This window comes from Acipenser ruthenus, chromosome 2 (genome assembly GCF_902713425.1).
Source record: "Acipenser ruthenus chromosome 2, fAciRut3.2 maternal haplotype, whole genome shotgun sequence".
Classification (NCBI taxonomy): domain Eukaryota; kingdom Metazoa; phylum Chordata; class Actinopteri; order Acipenseriformes; family Acipenseridae; genus Acipenser; species Acipenser ruthenus.
Window position 1 is genome coordinate 81,787,432 of NC_081190.1, and position 24,711 is coordinate 81,812,142.

The following is a 24,711-nucleotide window of genomic DNA, read 5'->3' on the forward strand; positions in this document are numbered from 1 at the left end:
CCTCCACTCTCCATTCTCCAGTGCTCGGCCACTCTCTTCCCTAGCCCCTCTGTGGTGGAACCAGCTACCGGAGAATCTCAGGACTGCTCCGTTTCTCACTGCCTTCTGCCGCCTCCGCAAGACCCACCTGTTTAGACTTCCCGGATATACGCACCACGTTACTGGATCCTCAGCTATGCACTATCCCGTCACTATTGCACTACTATTATGTCATTGTTGATATAACAGTGTAATCCTAACTTGCTGCATCCTTGTTTATATTGTATTTTAGTGGTATTATTTGCACTTACTGTAAACTATACTTAGGGCTTCTGCTCATTTTTTATTAATTTATTGTTATAAGGAAATCGTTTTTTTTCGGTGCTTTTGCTTTTTATGTACTGTATGAAATTATTGTTTTCGGTTACTTTGCAAAATTCTTGGTCGTTTTCTCTGTCACTATATTTATAGTAACTCGACAGTACTAGTACCTTTTTTTCCTTCGCTGTCTTCCACAACAAAATTCTTAGTCACCGGCATATTTTTCTGTGCTTTTTGTGTGTTTAGGCATTTTTTTACATTTCGCCAGAATTTGCAGTTCTGTTTTAAACTCCATGAGCGTGTGCATACTCCCTATAGCATTAAATCTCGCGAGCAAGAACAATGCTTTGTTTCTAATTGTAATCTTGTTTTAAATCTCGCAAGCATGTTACACTCCTCCAATAGAAATGTAGGAATTTGGTGCCACTAAGTTGGGGGTGAGTTTAAAGTTTTTTGGGGTTTTTTCTGGTAGGTTATTTTTTCATTTTTTTCATGGGGAAAGGGGTCAAGTCAACATGAATTGAGTAACCATTTCCAGTAGGGGTGCACCGATTTTTAAGATGTTCTTGGCCGATGATTATCTGCCCATATCGACCGATTTGGATACTGATAATAGATAGTGCAGGTAAGCTATTGTAAACTACTAGAACAAGACATAGGATTTATATTTAAACTGCTTTATAATTATAAATGTTAAATGAACAGATATCATTTACTTGTATTTATTACAAAAATGAACAGGTATTGTTTACTTGTTGCATTTACTTCAGAAAATGAATACAAATAACTTGTATTTTACAACTCACACAAAAATATTTTACATTTGTACTAGTAAAAACACTTATGTAGAAAAAAAATCTATTATGTGACTTATACAGCCACTTGTTGTCAAACATTGTGTATAACTTCTACTTATACTGTACAGTAGAAAAAAAGCCTGTGCAATGTCAACTGCAACAGCTTTTGTTAAACTCGTATTTTAAGCATACACTGCTTAAAAATGCAGCAGAACTTAAATTGTTCACTTAACCTAAAAAAAAAAGGTTACAAAATTAAGTCAAACTTGAATTTGTTACTTAACAAAAGGCATGATTATCAATTTATGCTTCAAAGTGCTGCTGAAAACACCTGTAACCAATGCAGATTAAGCAAGATCATTAAAAATTACAAAAGGTCATTTTGAAGTACATTTGAATAATAATAATAACATGAACCATCAGTGTTATTTAGGATTCAGCTTTCTTGCGTCATTAGTAGGCACGCCTGACCAAACAATAAATTTTGTGCTGGAAGAAATTCAAGCACGAATATTGGTGTACATTATCGGCTAAAATAACTGAAACTGTCGATCGTGGATTTGTGATTTTTTTTTTTTCTTATCGGCTCCATGCCGATAGGATACGATTTATCGGTGCACCCATAATTTCCAGTGTTTACTGGATATACACCGATTTTTCTTTTTTTTTTTTTGTATTGGGGGGGTGTTTTATCGGTTAAAACCGAAAATCGGAAGCCCTAACTATACTGTATTCTATATTAAGCTTGCATTGTAACCATGTATTGCCCTGTAACACCTGTAAGTCGCCTTGAAAAAATAACCCTTTCATAAATTAGTTTATATGGATGACAACGGGTCAATTCACTGAAATGTTTTACAATATGTATGTTGCTTTAGGCTTCTGCTAAATAAGACATATATTATGTGCCTGCAATAAATAACAGCATAATAAATAAAAACTACATGTGGTTGATTTTCCACTGATTAGCACACACCTGAAGCTACATGTAACTTGGACGTCATTAACATAAAAATACGTTAAGTACTTCTTTCTGCGTGGGCAACATTTTTTTTTTTAAGGAAAAGCACACACACACTTTACCATTTATCATCAATTGTAATTTGCTCTTCAGTTGTTGCTTTTTTTAATATTTGGTCTTCTCAATTCAATATTTATATTCTGTTTTTTTATTGTTTTACATTAACCAGGAAGGGAATCTGCTCTTGACAGCACCCACACAAAGTGGAAGCAACTGGTTTTCAGGTGCTTTGCTTTTTGTACAAAGGATGTTGTCACTTCTTTATTTTAAGAACTATATTAAAAAACATAAATACAAAATTGCACCGGAATGTACAACAGGAAAGCAGTAGAAACACCCTTGCTTTGGCATACTCAGTTGGCAAATGTGTTCTCGTTGAACAAATTTAATATGCTTTTTCTGGAGTAATGTTTTAAAAAAGTAACTACATTTTGAATTGCATTATACAAGGAAATGCTACAGAGATGTACCTGTTGTATAAGACAGTTGTGAATATTGTCCACAGGTACACTGATGAAACCTTTAGCCTGACAGATGAAAGCTGCGGCTCCAACCCAGCGATGATCAAGAGAAAGAAAATCGCTGTCAGTATTATCTTCTCTCTCTCTGAGAAGGAGGGAGAAAACAGGAGCTTTCAGGATTTCTTTTTCTCTCACTTCCCACTGTTTGAATCCCACATGAGCAAGCTAAAGACTGCAATAGAGAAGGTATGTGCAGGCCAACTTATTGTAACAGCCAGCACCTGTTAGTTTGGGTCCATCTACTCAAGAACATTTACAAATGGTAGTGTGCATTTGGTTTTAAACCAGAGCGCTTATTAGTTTTATTTGCTTACGAAGATAGTTGGAAACAGTCACCACAGTCCTTTTTATATGCTTGGAATATTTTTTTGTGCAGAAAGTCACCCTCTGGTGTTTATAAATGGGAGTGTCCTGCTTCTTTTCATAGCAGTTATTTTTGCTTGCTTTCCATTGCTTTGAAAACCACAGAGAGTTGTGTATGTTCTTGAGTCCCAATGTTGCGTTCTTGATAAATAGAGCTTTTTTATGCAAGAAGGAATACATAGTGTTCAGCATCTTAAAAATAAACCCTTTTCCAATGGATCTTTCTGCACACTTTGGTAATTAAATGAGAAATAAAATCTCTGTACTTTCTAAAACCATGATTAGATATGTCCCAGACAGTCATGGCTCCCACATTCACATTTAAACTAAAGTATGTGCTTATTACAGTCTTTTGTAGTTAATTATTCTTTTTGTAGCCAGAAACCATTATTTGTAACTTTTTTCCCAGGCTATGATTTTGAGCAGGAAGACCGCTGAATCCAGTCAGCGGGTCCAAGTTTACTTATGTGGTGTTGTGGATGCCTTAGGAGAGTTCAGGTGAGTGCTCAGAGAAGACCAGTGACGGAATACATTATTATTATTATTATTATTATTATTATTATTATTATTATTATTATTATTTATTTCTTAGCAGACGCCCTTATCCAGGGTGACTTACAGTCATAAACAAATACATTTCAAGAATCACAGTACAAGTAATAATACAATTAAGAGCAAGATAAATACAATGACTTTGGTTCAAGCAAGTACAAGTGTGACAAAATACGATTCAATAATACAGCAGATAAGTGTCAGGGATAGTTACATCAGGATATAATTAAATATAAAATACTACAGATTAAATAACACTTGCTTAGGAAGAATCGGCAAGTGCGTGCCAGAGTGGCGATGTGCTGGGAATAAGAGAGGCAGGGGTCCAGGGTGACTCTGAGGTTCTTAGCAGAGGAAGAGGGAGAGAGTGTGGTAGATTCCAGAGGAATAGAGATAGAGAGATCAGAGGAGGGGAGGAGGAGGTGATGCGAGTGCATCCAGGAGGAGATAGCAGACAGACAGGTAGAGATACGGGAGGGGATGGTGGAGTCAGAGGTGGGGAGGGAAATCTGAGCATCATCAGCATAGAACTGGTATGAGAAACCACTGGATGCGATGAGGGGGACCAGGGAGTGGGTGTAGAGAGAAAACAGGTGAGGACCCAAGACTGACCCTTGGGGGACTCCTGTTGAGAGAGGGCGAGGTGTGGAGGTTGCTCCACGCCAGGTTACCTGGTAAGTGCGGTTGGAGAGGTAGGAGGAGAACCAGGCCAGAGCAGTGCCCGAGATTCCCAGGTCAGCGAGAGAGGATAGTAGAATAGAGTGATCGACCGTGTCAAAGGCAGCAGAGAGGTCGAGGAGAATTAGAGGAGAGAGAGGCAGCTCGGGCAGAGTTTAGTGAGTTGGTGACAGACAGGAGGGTGGTTTCAGTGGAGTGAGCAGAGTGGAAGCCAGATTGGAGAGGGTGGAGCAGAGAGTGGTTGGACAGGAAAGCAGACAGCTGGCGGTGTACAGTCCGCTCGAGGGTTTTGGAGAGGAAGGGTGGGAGGGAGACAGGACGGTAGCTCTGGAGGGAGGTGGGGTCGAGGGTGGGTTTTTTTGAGGAGGGGAGTGATAGAGGCTTGTTTGAAGGCAGAGGGAAAGAGACCAAAAAGGAGAGAGGTGTTGAGAAGGGAAGTAGAGCAGGAGCATCAGCTTGAAAGAGGTGAGTGGGGAGGGGGTCCAGGGCACACGTGGTGGGTTTGTGACCCTGGAGCAGGGAGGAGAGGTCAGAGTCTGAGAGGGGCGAGAAGGAGGGTGAGTTTGTAGGGGATGCGGTGGGTGTAGGGGTTGGAGCAGGAGGGGGTGCGGGGGAGGGGGAGGTGTTAAAGAGTTTGCGGATATCTGAGATTTTAGAAGAGAAGAAGGAGGCAGTCATCAGAGGAGATAGAGGAGGGAGGAGGATGGGGGGGTTTAGGAGGGAAGAGAAGGTAGAGAATAGTTTACGTGGGTTGTTAGTGGAGGCTTGGATTACAGATTGGAAATAAGTACATTTAGCAGAGGAGAGAGTAGAGGAGAAGGAGGAGAGGATAGAGGTCTAGGGCAGCAGGGAGTTTGGTTCTCTTCCATTTCTTTTCAGCAGATCGCAGTGTGATTCTTGCGGAGCGCAGAGGAGAGCCAGGGTTGGGGAGGGGAGGGGACAGAGGGAGGAGGTGAGGGAGGAGAAGAGGGTGGAGGTAGCAGAGTCTACGGAGAGTTGTGAGAAGGAGTCGATAGGAGGGAGGCAAGGACGGGGAGAGAGAGCGAAGGTTACGGCGAGAGGTGACAGTGGGGGTAGGAGGAGCAGGGAGAGAGGGGAGAGACAGAGAAAGAGATGAAATAGTAATCAGAGAGGTCCAGGGGGGTGACAAAGAGGGTGGAGGGGCAGCAGGTCCTGGAGAAGGTGAGGTCCAGTTGACGGCCAGCTTTGTGGGTAGGAGGGGATGGAGAGAGACAGAAGTCGAAGGAGTGAAGGAGAGGGAGGAATCCAGCAGAGTGGCTGGGGTTGGAGAGATGGATTTTGAAGTCACCTAACAGGACAGTTGGGGTAGACAGAGAGGGGAGGGAGGAGAGTAGATAGTCGAGTTCATCTAGAAAGTGAGCGAGAGGCCCAGGGGGACGGTACAGTACAATAAGCAGGAGTTGACAGGGAGAGGTTAGTTGGACTGCATGAAATTCAAAGGTATTAACAGAGAGTGAGGAGAGGTTGGAGGGGACAGAAAAGAGTAAGGAGGGAGAGAGGAGAAGACCAGTCCTACCTCCCCGTCCAGTGAGATGCGGGGTATGGGACAGGACGTAGAGAGAGGACAGGGCAGCAGGAGTTACGGTGTTATCGGGACAGCCAGGTTTCTGTGAGAGCAAGGAAATCGAGAGAGAGGTGGGAGGCAAAGGCAGAGAAGAAATCAGCTTTGTTAGCAGAAGTGACAGTTCCAGAGTGCACCAGAGAGTGTGCGGGAGGGGGGGAGAGGCAGAGGGATGAGGTTAGAGGGGTTGGAGGAGCAGCGGCGGTGATAGAGCAGAGGACGAGGGCGAGAGGACAGAACAGGGACGTGAGAGACAGTCATAGCAGGACAGGCGAGACAAATAGGTACAGTGGGAGCAGTGGGTTGGAGGGTACAGAACTGACTAGTAGATGGCTTCTTCCAGAGCGCTGTTAGATTCGGATCTATTCGAACAGTGTCTCGGCGCTGGACTCCCACAGCTAGACTCCCGGCTCTTTTGTTGAGGTGCTTCTGTTTGCTGGCACGGAAATAGGCTGCCTAATTAATATAACAACTGCGTGGCAAAAAAACCAACTAAACTGTGTGGAAACCAATCAAATAGCAAATCAACTTCTATTCAATTTCATCACTCACCTGGTACTAATCACACACTAACTCAGCTAATTCAAACACCACCTTACAATGCTACTGAATGTAGTTAATTTAAACTTACTTGAAGCAGGAACTTACCTATCTGCCTCAGTCCCAGGTTACCTGTAGACTGACCACTATTAGATTCCCACCCTTAAATAGGTTCCAGAGATGAGCCTTTTTTTTTCTTTTTTTGCTGGTTTAAGGTGTCGGGCTGCGGGTGTTCACTAATATTACCAGCACAGTATAATTAAACAAACTGTTTAGAGTTTAATTGAGTGTCATTAGTTTAACGCTTTATTTCCATTGTGACCTTACTTTACCCCACTGAATTAGCTACAAAGCAAAGGATGGAATACAGTAGTTTTTAAGTTTTAAAAATAAATAAATACTGCGTGGATTTCAAGCAACAACATTACAAAAAGTAGTCCTTGCTTTTTTTAAATCCCTGCCATTGTCGCCTCAAACTCTTCAGATTTAAATAAATGTGGAAAACGGGGTGTTTGTACAATGGGGGGATGGGGGCGGGACTGTTTTGGTTTGTTTATTATATTTCACATAATAGAAAATATGATCAAAGTGGAACAAAAACAAAACGTTGATCACTCTAGATAACATTTCCCTTGCAAGTTGGGCCGGTATTGGAAAGCAAGACACACTTTGGAGTGGCCTACCTGCGTTACTATTTGATAGCTTGGGTTCCATGCACATCCTAATCTGAACTGTTTACTTCCTGCAGCCAAAAATAGTGGTTCAAGAGCAGCTGTGCTGATCCTCTGTTTTTTACTTCCCATATTAGAAACTGTCACGCAAATTCTGTCAAGGTAGTAAATCAGTGTGATACGTATTTCTAATTTTTGTCAACTATGTATTTTTTAAATGCGTTATTTGGATTAATGAATATTATAAAATGATTAAATTCATGTTAGATCATCTATGTGTCTATATTCCTTGAGTTCACAGCCTTCAGAAATAAGTGTCTTATTCAGTACTAAAACATAAATGGAAATAACTACAGCATAAAGTCGATGTTGGCATGCTTATAGATGGAGGAGCAACTACCAGCACTCTCACATTTCCAAAAGCCAGCCAGCAGGACATGTTTGTCATTACACAAGTTTAAATGGTTACTGCAGATGTAGTGTTACTTACTGACAAGATTTTGTTTTATTTTCTGCCTATAAATAAATATCCTTTAAACCTGGTACCTCATCATATTACCTTTTAAAAAAGGAGAGAAGCACTCTTCTGTACAGCAGAATGCGTGTTGTTTTTTGGGGGTTTTCTTCATATTTTTGGTTTCATTTCCATTGCTGCTTTTATGTATTCTGTTATATAAACACATTGCTACCATCTGCTTTACAAAATTATACATGCAGATCCTCTCAGAATATTTATAAAAAAATCATCTTTTAAAGTTGTATATTAACAATAAAGCACTACAAAGCAGAGTTATAGAACTGTATGGGCTTTCACATCTAGGTTGGACTTTATCTCTGAAATAGACAGACAGTCAGCTATTCACATAACTTTTTAGAATGCAATAAGTTGTCTAGACCTCTTTGTTGTTTTAGTACTTCTTTTATTGTGTTTTAATTTCAATTGTTGGTGTCATTTCCTTTTGATGAATCAGGACAACTATCTGGAATCTGTACATGGCACCAAGAATCACAGAGCCAGTGTGGTTAACAATGATGTCTAATACAGTGGAGAAGAGGCAACTCTGTCAGCACTTTCTTAAAGACCTCACACTTTTAGCAGAGCAGACCTCCAAGAACCAGTAAGTGGCTGTGACCACCCATTGGTCCCCCAATCAAGGGCTACATTTTGTACTATAGTACAATGGAATTTAACCAATGCTACGGATTTTAAACAGATGTACAATTTTATCTGAACTGTACCAGGAGGGACATGGGCGGATTGTAAAAACAGATTTTAGATATAATATAGTATTTCTGCGTGAGTTCTTTCCAAATTTAAGGCTTTGGAATTTGTTGTATTGAAAATATGCATAGGCATTTGTTATGTGATGCTGTGGATGCCTGTAAGTGAAGTTTGTTTGTAGTGGTACATGAATCACATTCCCATTATTTTGAGTTATTTCAAATTAACTGTTTTACATGGTTTTGCTTTCTGAAACCATAAGCTTTTGTTTTGTTTTGAAGGTTTCTGTCTGGTTTGCTGACGGCTGTCCTGACCTACCACTTGGCCTGGGTTCCTACAGTAATGCCAAATGATCATCCTCCCATCAAGGCATTCTGTGAGAAGCACACCTCTCAGTCAGTGGACTTGCTGGCCAAGTCGCACCCTTACAATCCCCTCTGGGCACAGCTAGGTGAGTTTAAACAACAAATGATAAAACCATCAATATGAATTGGCTAAAACCATTATATACCAGGAAAACACTTGATCCTTACTGGAGCCTTTTTTGTAACCTAACTTACTAGGTTGCATTGTTGGTGCACTAACTTTTTCAGCTGCAAGCAGACCATGGTTACACTGACACCTACTGGTGATTGAGATTAATGCATTATTTACGGGCTTGCTACTATTCGATTTTAATTTTTTTGCCAAATCGACGACTAATATCAACATTTATTTTTTAAATAATTTACTAGGTTTTTTCGATCTTTATTTTTCAATTCAAGCAGAGAATGGGTGAAATCGACCTTTTATGCTTTAAAAAAAACAAACAAAAAAAACGGACTGTTTATGCCACTGTGAAGCCCTTTTTATTCAACATGCAACAAAACCATGGTCACCAACATTCTAATAGAACATTCAGATTGAAATGACGTTTGGTCAATGCGGAACTATGCCTTGTATAGGTACATATCCTACACAATTAAAAAAAAAGTGTGTCTCAAACTGCAGAAAACGCAGCATATAAACATTTATTACACAGACTTCCATAGCTAGTAAAAATATGCACATAAAACAGATAGTTGAACAGAACTAACTTGCTCTTATTATTCAGAGTCTGAGCCCCCCCAATCTCCTTTTGCACTCAAATATCATGGACTCAAGTACCATGTTTCCACGACACCCCCTCACTAGTAGCATTTAGCAGAATCGCTTCAAAACACAGACCACGCATTAAATCATGAGGGAAACCAGGACTGGATTCTCATACTTGCCAACATTTGGAAACTCAACACGACATGACCATCATGACAGTAAAAATACATAATGAAGCGTTCTTACCTTTGTAGAAGTTAGTGATCAGCAGATGTGTCAGCTGCACGAAGAGCACAGCGTGTGGTTTTCACTAACTCTACTGTGCAGAATACATTTTTTTTTTTTTTCTATGGGTAACTATCGGGACATTCTTCCTATGCATCAGGACGTGGGACATATGCTAGGAAATCGGGACCGTTGGCATGTATGGATTCTTTCCTGCATTTTCACCAAGCAAGCTTCCATTGTACATTTTTTAAGACTGAGCGCTATCCGTCATATTTGTATGACCTTGTTGTGATTGCATGTGTTCAACCATTCTGTTTGCCTGTGCGGTGACTTGTGCTTTGCAGTTACATACCAGGATATTTTCTTCATCTCCAGTCTCACGTTTCTTTACAGTGTTCACTTCAAAGTCAGGGTATTCTGCACAATACTCATTTTGTGTTTTCCTCTTGCACCACATTTTTAAATCTAACAAGTAACTGTCACCGTGTGTATGTGTGTGTGTGTGTATATATATATATATATATATATATATATATATATATATATATATATATATATATATATATATAATTATGGCAAAAGCTTACCTGCACCTTACCCACTAATTTCAAAGTCGGCGCATTGAATGACAGACACTGTAGCTGGCAAATGAAAGTGCACAGTCAGTGTTTGTTCTGATGATTTGACAGGCATTTAAACGAATGAGAGCACTCTAGTGCTGCTTCAGGCAGTGAGATCTTTCAGAACAGAATTTTTAAGCTCGGTAAAACTTAGGCGAATAAGAAAATACATCCGATAAACGTTATGGCAAATGGGTTAAGTTGACTTAAGAAGTTTTTACTCGCATGACAAGCGTGCTCGCTAGAGGTGGTTTTATTTTTACTCGCAGTGACATTTTATTCGACACTTGCGTGGAAAACCATAACGAGCGTGTTTCTGGTCCTAGTGTCCTTCTGTGCCATTCCAGTGACGTCACATTGTTTAGTGCGCATGCTCTGATGATAAAAACAAGTTGGCAGACGTGGAGCAAATAAGAAACAAAATTATTTTTACAATTACTGAACGAATATGATGTTGTCTTTGCACTTCATTTGTTTACGTTTTTAAGTTCAAAGTTTCTACCCATTTATTAAAAAAAATAAATAAATAAATACCAAAAAAAAACCTGGTCTTAAAAAAATGCTATTTTGTTTACAAAAATACTGGAAAAAAAATGAAGAACATAAAAGCAAGAAATGTTTTAACACTAATTATATATATATATATATATATATATATATATATATATATATATATATATATATATATATATATATATTAATATAATATAATATAATATAATATAATATAATATAATATAATATACATACATACATACAGTACTGTGCAAAAGTTTTAGGCAGGTGTGAAAAAATGCTGTAAAGTAAGAATGCTTTCAAAAATAGACATGTTAATAGTTTATATTTATCAATTAACAAAATGCAAAGTGAGTGAACAGAAGAAAAATCTACATCAAATCAATATTTGGTGTGACCACCCTTTGCCTTCAAAACAGCATCAATTCTTCTAGGTACACTTGCACACAGTTTTTGAAGGAACTCGGCAGGTAGGTTGGCCCAAACATCTTGGAGAACTAACCACAGTTCTTCTGTGGATTTAGGCAGCCTCAGTTGCTTCTCTCTCTTCATGTAATCCCAGACAGACTCGATGATGTTGAGATCAGGGCTCTGTGGGGGCCATACCATCACTTCCAGGACTCCTTGTTCTTCTTTACGCTGAAGATAGTTCTTAATGACTTTCGCTGCATGTTTGGGGTCGTTGTCATGCTGCAGAATAAATTTGGGGCCAATCAGATGCCTCCCTGATGGTATTGCATGATGGATAAGTATCGGCCTGTACTTCTCAGTATTGAGGAGACCATTAATTCTGACCAAATCCCCAACTCCATTTGCAGAAATGCAGCCTCAAACTTGCAAGGATCCTCCACCATGCTTCACTGTTGCCTGCAGACACTCATTCGTGTACCGCTCTCCAGCCCTTCGGCGAACAAACTGCCTTCTGCTACAGCCAAATATTTCAAATTTTGACTCATCAGTCCAGAGCACCTGCTGCCATTTTTCTGCACCCCAGTTCCTGTGTTTTCGTGCATAGTTGAGTCGCTTGGCCTTGTTTCCACGTCGGAGGTATGGCTTTTTGGCCGCAAGTCTTCCATGAAGGCCACTTCTGACCAGACTTCTCTGGACAGTAGACGGGTGTACCAGGGTCCCACTGTTTTCTGGCAATTCTGAGCTGATGGCACTGCTGGACATCTTCCGATTGCGAAGGGAAGTAAGCATGATGTGTCTTTCATCTGCTGCAGTAAGTTTCCTTGGCTGACCACTGCGTCTACGGTCCTCAACGTTGCCCGTTTCTTTGTGTTTCTTCAAAAGAGCTTGGACAGCACATCTGGAAACCCCTGTCTGCCTTGAAATTTCTGCCTGGGAGAGACCTTGCTGATGCAGTATAACTACCTTGTGTCTTGTTGCTGTGCTCAGTCTTGCCATGGTGTATGACTTTTGACAGTAAACTGTCTTTAGCAACCTCACTTTGTTAGCTGAGTTTGGCTGTTCCTCACCCAGTTTTATTCCTCCTACACAGCTGTTTCTGTTTCAGTTAATGATTGTGTTTCAACCTACATATTGAATTGATGATCATTAGCACCTGTTTGGTATAATTGTTTAATCATACACCTGACTATATGCCTACAAAATCCCTGACTTTGTGCAAGTGTACCTAGAAGAATTGATGCTGTTTTGAAGGCAAAGGGTGGTCACACCAAATATGGATTTGATTTAGATTTTTCTTATGTTCACTCACTTTGCATTTAGTTAATTGATAAATATAATCTATTAACATGTCTATTTTTGAAAGCATTCTTACTTTACAGCATTTTTTCACACCTGCCTAAAACTTTTGCACAGTACTGTGTATATATACATACACGGTGCCTTGCAAAAGTATTCAGACCCCTGACCAATTCTCTCATATTACTGAATTACAAATGGTACATTGAAATTTCGTTCTGTTTGATATTTTATTTTAAAACACTGAAACTCAAAATCAATTATTGTAAGGTGACATGGTTTTATGTTGGGCAAACTCCAGACGTGCTTTCAGATGGTACTTTTTGAGTAACAGCTGCTTTCTTGCCACCCTCCCATACAGGCCAGTGTTATGCAGAGTTCTTGATATGGCAGCAGTGTGGAGTAGTGGTTAGGGCTCTGGACTCTTGACCGGAGGGTCGTGGGTTCAATCCCCGGTGGGGACACTGCTGCTGTACCCTTGAGCAAGGTACTTTACCTAGATTGCACCAGTAAAAACCAAGCTGTATAAATGGGTAATTGTATGTAAAAATAATGTGATATCTTGTAACCATTGTAAGTCGCCCTGGATAAGGGCGTCTGCTAAGAAATTAAAAAAAAAAAAAAAAAATATTGACTGGTGCACCACACCATTACTCCACTCCCAGCCACTGAAATCTGTAGCTCCTTCAAAGTGATTGTTGGCCTCTCTGTGGCTTCTCTCACAAGTCTCCTTGTTTAAGCGCTGAGTTTTGAGGGACAGCCTTTTCTTGGCAGTGCCTGGGTGGTGTGATGCAGCTTCCACTTCCTGATTATTGATCCAACTGTGCTCACTGGGATATCCAAACACTTGGATATTATTTTGTACCCTTTCCCTAATCTATGCATTTATATTACTTTATCTCTAACTTCTGTAGAATGCTCTTTGGTCTTCATTTTCCTTCAGATTCACAGCCTGACCAATGATCCTTCAACAGTGGGGTTTTTATCCAAAAAATGTGACAGCAACTTTAATGGTTCACAGGTGGAGGCCAATGGTAAGGTAATTGTGTCCTCTGTGTAAACTGGGAGCTTCCACAGCACAGGGGTTCAATACTTATGCAAGCAAGATATTTCAGTTTTTTATTTTTCTTAAAAATACATCCCCAACATAAAACCAATGTCACCTTACAATAATTGATTTTGAGTTTCAGTGTTTTAAAATGAAATATCAAACAGAACGAAATTTCAATGTACCATTTGTAATTCAGTAATATGAGAGAATTGGTCAGGGGTCTGAATACTTTTGCAAGGCACTACAATGTAAAAAATAAATTGACCTTTTTGTTTTATGTTAGACTACTGATAAATAAAGGTAAAAACTTAATTTCCTACTGTGTGAGTTGTTTGAATGTGTATTATGTTATTAAACCATACACGCTAACAGTCCCTATGTGGTTAGGACAGTCCTGATTTCCTAGCAAATATCCTGCATCCCGATGCATAGGAAGAAAGTCCCGATATTTAAATATCATTTATTCTGCACAGTAGAGTTAGTGAAAACCACACGCTGTGCTCTTCGTGCTAATCACTAACTTATACAAAGGTAAGAACACTTCGTTACGTCTATTTTTACTGTCATGATGGTCGTGTCGTGTTGAGTTGGCAAGTGTGTTAAACTGTACTTTTGAAATCATGAATTTGTTTTCTATGAACAAGTAGTCTGGTCTTTGATTTATAATACAACTGTTTTATTTTTTCTTTCTGCTTATGCAGTTTAGTAGTATGCATCCTAGTACACTACACAAGTGGAAGACTTCTAACAAAAGAGCAGAAATAGAATAAGCAACCTTTAAACTACTGGGACAATATATGTATATGTGTATATATATATATATATATATATATATATATATATATATATATATATATATATATATATATATATAAAGAGCTTAACTTGGTAGAATATACTCGCTAGACTAGCGGGCGAGTTTAAAAAAAAAAAAAAAAAAAAAAATGTATGTAAAATCATCTAGTGAGTATATTTCTTGCGAATAACCTGAAAACGTAGCGACATGCAAATTAGGTTATGACATCACGAAATGCACAGGGAATTCCCTTTGACTCACTAGAATTTGCAGTGGATTGGAAAACCATTTTTTCGCCCTTATGTCGCTAATATTTTTGTAGCAATTTTACCGAGTAACTTGTAAACTCGCTCGATAAATGGATGGAACGCGCACTAGTGACGTGAAACCACAGTACTAACAGACCACTGATTTGAATGACAGCGACGCCTAGCCATTCAGAGCGGAACGGAGACGGGACAGACAGCAAGTATAAAAACTGCACAAACTAGAGATGATTTCTAAATGATTATTTTTGGTAAGAAAATAAAAAATAGCGAGTGGTTTTACCGACATTTATCCTATATAAATCTGTTTAAGTCAAACTCATATTTTTGGGGAATTCGACGTTTAACAAGCTTTATCAATTTTAATATCAAAGTAGCAAGCCTAATTTTATAACAATTTGATTAACTTGTTTGTATTGGTTGTGCTCATATGAATTTGTGTTTTTTGTATTATATACACCTTGACCAGATTCCCATTAAAAATACATTTTAATCTCAGTGGGGCTTTCCTGGTTAAATTGTTCTTTTTTAAATGTATTTTTTTTTACTAGGTGACCTTTATGGAGCCATCGGCTCTCCTGTCAGACTGACCCGGACGGTTGTTGTGGGGAAGCGCAGGGAGCTAGTTCAGCGATTCCTGTATGTCCTCACCTACTTCATCCGATGCTCAGATCTACAGGAGATACAGCCGAGCACGAGCGGGAAGGCTGAGGATGGAGAGCCTGTTCAAACCACCACCAAAATCACCACCACACTTGAGAAAGGGGAGGTGGAGGATTCTGAGTACGTAGTGGTCACAGTCCAGAGCGAAGCCAGCCAGAAGTGCTCTGAGAAACCGCAGGACAACACCACGGAGCCAGCCAGCAGTCCAGAGAGTCCGGGCATATCCGCTAAAGACAAACTGCTGACATCTCCTAAAGCTAGGTACAGAGAGAATGATAAACTGAGCTCTGCTAGGACAACGTCACATACAGATGCCACCCTCATTTGCGGCAGTCTGAAATCTTGCCGGGAAGTGGCTACTGGCAGTCTGGAGGTTAAAAAGGAGATGTTGGTCAATGTGACTGGGGCAGCAGCCGGCAGCATACGCTGTTTGGCAGGGATGGAGGACTGCTCGACCACAGCATTCGAGTACAGTCCTTCAAAGGAAAATAAATCCATCATCACGTCTTCACAGGACCTACCTTGCCTCAAAATGCCCAATCATCACAGTCCCCATTTGCAGAGGGTGAGATTCCAGATTGGGAGTTCTGTCTCTCCTGATTCAGATCTCGAGAGCAGGAGGAGAGAAATGGATAACAATTACCAGAAATTCAGGGAAACCGCGGACAAAGAAGTAAAAAGTCACCAGAGCGGTCCAGACAGTCCCCTACCAGTCTCTCCAACAGAGGCCCAAAGTGAATCAGTCACATCGTCATTCAAGTCCCGTTTAAAGCACTGCTATGCCAGAATTCCATCTTGTGAGGGCAGTACCAGCATGTTTGATGAATATTTTTCAGAAGATAACACGATTATCACTCCAGCTGAATGTAGGGCAGTCCCCTGTGGGGAAGCTGAGAGAAAAGTGACATTCAGCATAGAAGCTGACATTCCTAGGAACGAGAGTTCAGACAGTGCTCTGGGAGACAGTGATGACGAAGACGTACCCCAAAATCGTATCTCTCGGCAGAGCTGTGGAGGAAAGATGGACGAAAACCGAGAAGAGTACGAGTTGCCACTTCCTAGGTAATCTACTTGTTAAAATGTATATCTATGTAAATATGCCCACGCACATAAATAGTTTTGCTTGCAATAACTCCTTTGATATTTCAGTCTATTTTGTAGTCTTTTTAGATCCCTTTCTGTACCTTTTTTGTTTTTGGAGTTGTTTTTTAATGAACCATATTTCTTTATTTGTAGACATATAGTGCACAGTGTGAAACTAACACTGGTTCTTAATCCTCCGGAATGAATGATTTCTATAATGCAAATTGTAGTTGAACTAATGGTATATGTCTACTATTGCATACCCACTCTTAATCTGAAGAGACCAGCCTCATCTCTGGGAAAAGAACATTTGGTTCCCATGAGTCACTCTGCAAAGTGGTGCAGTGACCATGTGTGGTGTGGTCTGTGTGCAGTCTGTAGGCTGATATTACAGTACAAAACAAATGTAATGTGTGCCACTGAGTTTGAATTCAAGCTTTTGCAGCACTGTTTGCTCCAGATTGTAACATTAAAAACTTTAATGCACGAGCTAATGTAGTATATTATTAAATCTATTTAATCAAAGCTCCTTTTTTGTGGCAAATTTAGTACAGAAACTGTCATCCAGAAAAATGCAAACAACTTTGGAAGATCCCTATTTGGTGGCTATTGTCCGCAATACATGCCAGACTTTGTATTGCATGGAGTAAGCACAGATGAAAGGCTAAAGCAGTGTCTAATGGCAGATCTTGATCACACAGTCAGAGTAAGTACTGTACATCTCCCCTACTGCATGCGCTTCTTAAAAGAACCAAGACTTTATAAACAAACACTTTTTCTTAATTGTAGAAGATTCTCTTAAATCCCTTACTCTTCTACTGCTGTTTTGTTCAATACTTTATTACTTGGTTTCCTCTCCCCATTCATAAACACAGACTATACAAATCAGAAGGTACTCAACAACTGTGTCCAAATATTTAGCTAGTGTAGTTTATTTTGAAAAAATATATATTATACTAAATATTTAAGGAAAATAAAATGTAAATGTTGTTTAACTTTGCCCTACTAGATGTGCAATTCCTGTCAGGCTACGTACACACACAGGCTAAATGCGGCTGTGAATTCACCTTTTGCTCTTTGAATACACACACAATTCGGTTACAAAGGGCAGCAACAACCACACTAGTTAATCCTGTTCAGAACAAGTATCAAGTGCGGTTATTAATTCAATTTGGTTAGTTAATGCGCACTAACTGTGTGTGTGTGTGTGTGTGTGTATTACAACCGCATTAACACAATTGCAGTTGGTGCTCAGTGGATTATATTTGGTTTAATTAATCCATTTCTAACATGATTGGAGAAAAGACCTGGAATATTATTATTATTATTATTATTATTATTATTATTATTATTTATTTCTTAGCAGACACCCTTATCCAGGGCGACTTACAATTGTTACAAGATATCACATTATTTTTACATTACATTATTTTTTACACTTTTTTTCATCCCTACTTGATATTATTTCCTCTCAAGATCTCAGTGTCTTGTTGCCTCCATTTTATTTTGTGCATTATACTGCACAGATGAGTCTGATGAAGAGATCATCTAACCCAGGGGTGTCTCAAATTAGACTTGCACTCCTTGTCTTTATTCCAACCCTGTTCTAATTTGTTTTTAATTTAACCAATTCAATCTCCATCCAAACCCTGAAGTACTTATTTATATAACATTACCTGTTAAACCTGGAGAAGAATGGCCCTCCAGGACCGTGATTGGACACCCGTGATCTAATAATATAAATGTGCACCTCGCTGTATTGGATTGCATGGATTAGGTGAATAATGTATTTCTGTTGTGTGTTGCAGCATCCAGCCTTAGATGAGCCAATAGCAGAAGCTGTCTGTATTATTGCGGACACAGACAAGTGGACAGTGCAAGTGGCTACGAGTCAGAGGAGACCGGTGGACAACAATAAGCTAGGAAAAGATGTCCTGGTCTCCAGCCTTGTCACCAGCCTGCTCCAGTCCATTCTACAGCTCTATAAACTCAATCTCTCCCCTGATTTTGTAAGTACATAATTTTTAGGCAAAGCCAGTTATACCAATAATCTCAAACAGTTCATTTTTTTTGTTTATATGTTTTTGAAGTAGTATAGGAGAACCTGTCATAGCCAATCCTGCAAGACACCCTCTATTAACTGATGGACCTCTGGCATGTTTCATTTGTATGCTGCTACCAACTGAATGGTACATATGGAAACTGATCAATAGACATTTTATTATGGGGCTAAAGCAGTAAATTCAGCTCTTAGCAGGAAAGAATGGATTCCGTTGCAGATAAAAGAAAAAAAAAGATGTTGCATTTAGGACTTCGGTTTCACTTTTTACATGCTGTCATTCAGGTAAAACAAACAGCCCTGTTTAACCATGTTAAATACAAGAAAACAAGAAAGCAAGGGATTCATATAATTATTACTTATAAAAAACTGAAAAAATATTTTTTCACCAACCTCCAAAGCTAGTTTGTGTTTGTATGCATGTTTTTTTTGTTGTTTCTGTTACAGGTTAACATGCACAGTGGGGAAAAAAAAAAATAAAACACTCAAAAAAACTGTCTGATTTAATTTGGCTGAGACTTAGAAAGCACAAGAACTATTTTTGGAATGCTGTTTTGTAAATGGCCAAATACTGTTTTGCAGTAATTTCCACTGATCTCTTTGTATAGTATAGTGCAGTATTGTACTTTGGTGTTTTAGACACATTGATGTACTTTACATTGTTAATTTTATAATTCCCTGATAATAAAGCAGCTACAATGTATTATAATTAGGAGTCCACGGAAATCGTGAAATTGAGGGGTCATCGTGAAATTCACCTCTTATGGGCCAATGCATACCGAACAAGTACGTCGAGGGGGAAAAAAAATAAACCTTGTTTAAATGAACTACTGCACAACGCAAGGGACACAAACTACACATCTTCCTTCTGTAGATGGCCCTTTTTTTATTCCTTTGCCATCCCATGTGCATTGCACTTAAGCAAAAAACAAACAAACAAATAACATTTACAAAAAAAAAAAAATGTCCAAAGAGGTTAACGTTCTTGTTTACTATTCAAATGACAACAAAGTGTTAATCAGCCTATCCGTGCGCCTGTACTGTGCAGTAGGGGGTGGGACAAAGTCAGTGCTGCATTGTTTTTGATTTAGGTTGATAAAATCTAGTTTTCAGCATTGGAGGTAAAATAAGTAGAAATGGCCGACACAGCAAAAAAAAGCAAAATTATATTTTGGTGATTGATAGTGTCAAGATATTTCCCAAAGAAACTGTACATGCAGATGGAGGTCATTGTTTTGCATATCTTAATGTGTCTGGAGAAAATATGATCCATAGCTATATTAGCTTCATAATCACACATTAAACAAAAGGCTACAGAGGCTGCTGAACAGAACATAAAATTAACAGCTTTCAGAAACCAAACTGGAAAGTCAGCCCAGACAAAAAATATTCCTGTCGGCAACTTAAATCGTACTACAATGATCTAGCACAGTCACCTTGCTTCAACCTGCTGCTTACTTTTTCACAGTTGGAATTTTAGACCCGAATAGCCACATTTTCTTTGTTTTGACTCGGTACTAATAAAATAAATTTATTGGATGGGACAAATAACATGACAACGAACGTGCTGCATATATTGCCTTTATTAAAGTATGCCAGGTGCCCTTGCGTAAACGAGTTTTGGGGCTGTTTCTAATCGATTTCCACATATGTATAACTTGGCAAAGCCTACCTTAACTTCCAACCAATTCAGTGGATGCAGAATGTGCAGTCTTAATGTCTGGGCAAGTCAGCTGCAGGGGGATGCTGCATGCTTGCCATTAACAAATGACAGCACTCTGTTTTAGTAAGGAAGCAAGTACCACTATTTTTAGGCGTTATAGTGTTCTGAAATTCGGTCGTCTTAGGTTTATTTAATGTTTAAACAGGTCAGCGAAATGCCTGTGAAATCCTAATTTTATTCTGCAATCTACCTGTGAAAAATACGTAAATTTACCGCGATTTTAAGTAGACCCTTAGTTATGAGTCCTTTATTTCTTTATTTGCTTGTTCTTTGGTCGAATAAAATGTTTTTTTGCTTACTTTGATTATGTAGTGGTTTCTTTGTCGCCACTCTTCTGATCACAGTGTGCAGATCCTTTAAGACTTCTGCTCCCTCTGAGATATGCCATTTGCACATATCCAATGGACCCCTGGAACCAATTAAAGTGGCTATGACAGGTTCTACTGTATATAGAGTTATGTTTATAATTGAATTAACATTGATGCCAGCAATAATGTACTCCTGTCAGTCATAAAAACGTTTAGAAAAGCAGGTAATCAAGGCCAGACACCCCCACCCCCCCGAATTACTGGCCTGGATTTGAAGTGTCTGCAGGAAACTGAGGCACGGTCCCCTTACATACGTGACCTGATTGGTGCGTAAAGTCTGGTTCAATCTTAAACTTAAACTTAATCTGGCACAACGTGGACACGAGGGTGTTTGACAACTAACAAAAACATCTTTTGAGATCCGAAACGATGAAAATGTGTACCTCGCATATAACAAGGTCACAAACTCAAGATCCGGCTTCAGCATCCATCGCAGCTGCTCTGCAGCCTTCCTCAGTGTTATTTGAAACTCCTCCCAGACCACCAACATCATTAGCTTGTGCTCAGGCCTCTAGTTTCAAGATGCCACTTTCGATGCATAAATTCACAATAAACAGAGACGTGCAATTTATTTTTAATAAGTGAGCAATAAATTAAATGTGGGACTACATTGCACTGCAGATGTATATACAATATAAGTTTCTGGTTTTGTCTTTAATTTAAAATGTGTTTTAATTATTTTAATTCCATCAAATGACAGGTAGCCGTGTTATAAGCGGTATAAACCTCTTTGGGCCATGCTGTTCCGATCACCACTTCTGGGGTGATTTATATATCATGGGAACCGCAGGGCCCGTCGTGGTTTATACCTTAAATTATATATAATAAATTGCATGGTTAACTTATACTAGCAACATTGGTCTTTCCAGTCAAGTTGTTGATGCTAAATTAAGTACAACACACTAACTATAAATGTTTAACTTGTACTGGAATAGCTCTCAAGAACCAGAGTTTCCTCCCCTGATCTAGCATTATTTATTTATTACATGTTTCAGTGTATCATGCATCTTGAGGACAGACTTCAAGAGTTGTACTTCAAGAGCAAGATGCTATCAGAATACCTAAAGGGACACACAAGAGTGCACGTAAAGGAGCTGGGAGTCGTACTGGGGTAGGCATTCCACTTTCCGTTGCAATGTTTATTTCAATGTGTTGAATTCTAAATATTCACAGCTGTTTATTGGCAGCATCTTTTCTGTTTTTTGGAACAGAAGTTTAAGTGGTAGGCTTCTGTAATAGAACACAGATTCCAACTTCTTATTTTTTTTTTTCTTTTAAATGATTTCAGACGACCCAAATGTTAAATACTGTATTTGAACTGAGTTTTGTCTGAAGAGTAAAATATGCCTCTTGGTTTGAGCGATGGTTTTATTTATTGTTAAATATTACTGTAGTGTGAGTGAGTGTGTGTGGGAGGGAGTTCACTGAAACTTTTAAGGACTGTGATCGTGTAAACCATGACCATATTGAAATGTCATTCTGGGTCAGTGATCGGGTAAAACACAATAAAAAAAAAAAAAAAAACTTCCGCTCCTGACCAAATCCTTCAGTGCACATTTACATCTGCATTGGTATTTTAAAATGTAAAAGAAAAGTGACCCATATTCCAGTTGAATATGCAACTTTATTTTAATTCAAGTAACATTTATAATACAGCATGATTTACAAAAGGAGCACACTAAGTAGTAACTTGCTCCTTGATACCTCAAATTGGTTCATCCACAATTTTTACAACCCTCATTGGTACATTATGTAATAAAACAAAAGTACACTTTTTAAAGAAATGTTTCAGCTTGATGTCATTCTCATAGTTGAAATGTTTGTCAATTTTACTACTTGGTTACATAATAAAACTGTTTTCTTTTTCTTCCCTTTAGGATTGAATCTAATGACCTTCCTTTGCTGGCTGCAGTGGCGAGCACCCATTCTCCTTACGTTGCTCAGATTCTGTTATAATTTATTCTCTCAGGATATCCATTTCCAAAACCAGTTTATAAATTGGGGTTAGAAAGAGAGTACAGCCCTGTACAGAAGAACAGGCAGTATAAGTCCTAGCATGTACCCCAATCCAGCCGTGTGTGCTACCAAAAACCGTGCGCTGAGACACTGAAGATAGAGGTGTGACCTATTGTGGGGAATCTTACTACATAAACTAAGCAGAACCTGGGAATTGAACTTTTATAGTTAGGGTTTCTGCTGCAATGACAGTAATACTGCCCAGTAAGTGGGCGTCTGTGTAATTTAGCTTTCTAAAGAGTGTGCATAGCTTTCCCACAAAGAACAATTGGATGAAGCTCAACACTTAAATGTTGATGAATGTTTTGTCATTGTATGAAAATATTGGAACAAAACCCAGCAGCTGTTTAACAATAAAAAAAGGGGGGGGGGGTTATGTTAAAAAAAAAAAAAGGGTGGGGGTTATGTTAAAAAAAAAAAAAAAAAAAAAAAAAAAAAAAAATCCAGCTGTCTTTAAACTTCCTCTTAGCATGACAAGCTGGGTGGTTTCTATGAAAGTATTCACACAATTGTTTGTTTTGTGTTTTTTTTTTTAAAGGGACAAAAAACCCTTTAGATTATTGGTTTTAAAAGGGAAGCCTTATCTGGTCTCAAGTATGTTTACAGGAATATTTGCTGAAGCAGCAAATAGTTCTCTTGGAATAGAGTTCTCTTAGAAGACCAATATGCTTATCATCGTGGTCTTAATGTTACAAATACTGTGGAAAACTGCATGCTTTGACAGGAACTGGAATTATAGGGTTCTTAATTATAATTGATCCGTAAAATATATTCTATATTAATCTGTTCATTATTTTCCCTCTGGTCATTTTTTTTGGTTCTTAACGTGAATCAAGCCTTAGTACAACCTAACAATACAGGAAGTTGTATGTAGGCAATATTTAAAAATAAATTAGGACAATCTTCATTAAAATAATAAAACATAGCACTGCGCCATGTTTTACGGGCAACTTTTTTTCTAAAGCAAAAAATAAGTTACAAAATGATGTACCTGCCCACTAATGTCATAGTGCTTTCAAAAAGCAGTGATCCAAATAGCTGGATGATGTTTCTGAATCCTACCACTTTATATTGTTGCTGTAGGAAAAAATTAAAAAGTATGTGTGTGTGTGTGTGTATTTATATATATATATATATATATATATATATATATATATATATATATATATATATATATATACACACACACACACACTGTCTGCAGGCCCATTTTTGTAGGTACATTATGTCTTTATTACATGTACTTTAAGAGCTAGAAGTAATATTCCATTGTTTGCTTTAGTTTAAATATAACTACTCATGGGTACATTTTACATGCCCAGCTACTGTGCCTATATGACATTTTACATTCATCATGGTGGTGTTTTGAATTGAAAACTTATTTCCCTGTTTTAAAATGACAGTTGCATTGGTTAGCCATGTGCATTTACATCCTCTGACCATAGTCCACTGTGAATGAATGCTGCTTTTTCATTGTGCTTGGTATGTTTCCAGGCATATTCAAACATACAATGCAAAACAAGCTTTTATATTTTGCTACAGACTTACTTCCTTGACATTTCTAAACACTAACTGTGTTTTACAGACTTGCAGTGGTAATATAAGCTTTAATGAATATTTAGTTTTTAACAATGGCATTTATTGCAATGGTGGTTCTAAACTGACAAAAATTCTTACTGTTTTTCTTTTTTCTTAACTAAATACTACCTCATTTGGCAGGATTTGACCCTTTTAGGGTTTGTAGTCTGACCTGTCAAAACATTGTCTGTATCTTTTATGTAGCAACTTGCTCTTCATTCAAGCTTGTTGTGATTGAGAAACGAAAGACGCTGAACTGCTTGTAACAAAAGATTTGTTTTGTCTTTGTGGTAGCATGTTTGTAGTTTTAAATTTTGTGCACAATGACATGGGCATGAGAATGAAACATTATTGAATGTATGAAGAAACTGAAATGTATGTATCTAAAGTTTAACACACATACTGGTATAACTGATCAGGTTTGTAATTTGTTGTTCTATCAGTATTGGTTATTTTTTTTATTTTAACATGCCATGTTTTAATAAATTGTAGATACAGCAGATAAACTGACCAATAATGTCCTCTATGTTGTTTTTTTTTGTTTGTTTGTGATGATTTAATCACGCGGTATTGTTTATTTCTGTTCCCTTCCCTTAAATTAGGGAGTTCAACACTAATATTTAAATCAAAAAAGAAAATTAAGAGTCCAACCTAATTTCAGAAGAAAACAGATACACACAACATATCAATTTTGCTTTTAGGAGAGTTGTCTGATT

General features: G+C 38.4%; 1 protein-coding gene across 5 annotated transcripts in view; it reads left to right on the forward strand.

The window, feature by feature from the left end:
* The window catches only part of fnip2 (folliculin interacting protein 2), a 45,624-nt gene extending 21,123 nt beyond the window's left edge, over positions 1-24,501 (forward strand). For all 5 annotated transcript variants that reach the window (XM_034013652.3, XM_034013655.3, XM_059002434.1 and 2 more), the window contains 9 exons: positions 2,624-2,825; positions 3,412-3,500; positions 7,997-8,143; positions 8,529-8,698; positions 15,057-16,230; positions 16,801-16,957; positions 18,060-18,260; positions 21,397-21,512; positions 22,279-24,501. In XM_034013652.3, the coding sequence (XP_033869543.2) occupies positions 2,624-2,825; positions 3,412-3,500; positions 7,997-8,143; positions 8,529-8,698; positions 15,057-16,230; positions 16,801-16,957; positions 18,060-18,260; positions 21,397-21,512; positions 22,279-22,357 (2,335 nt within the window). In that variant the 3' untranslated portion in view covers positions 22,358-24,501. The remainder of the gene's footprint in view (positions 1-2,623; positions 2,826-3,411; positions 3,501-7,996; positions 8,144-8,528; positions 8,699-15,056; positions 16,231-16,800; positions 16,958-18,059; positions 18,261-21,396; positions 21,513-22,278) is intronic.
* The last annotated feature ends 210 nt before the right edge of the window (positions 24,502-24,711 follow it).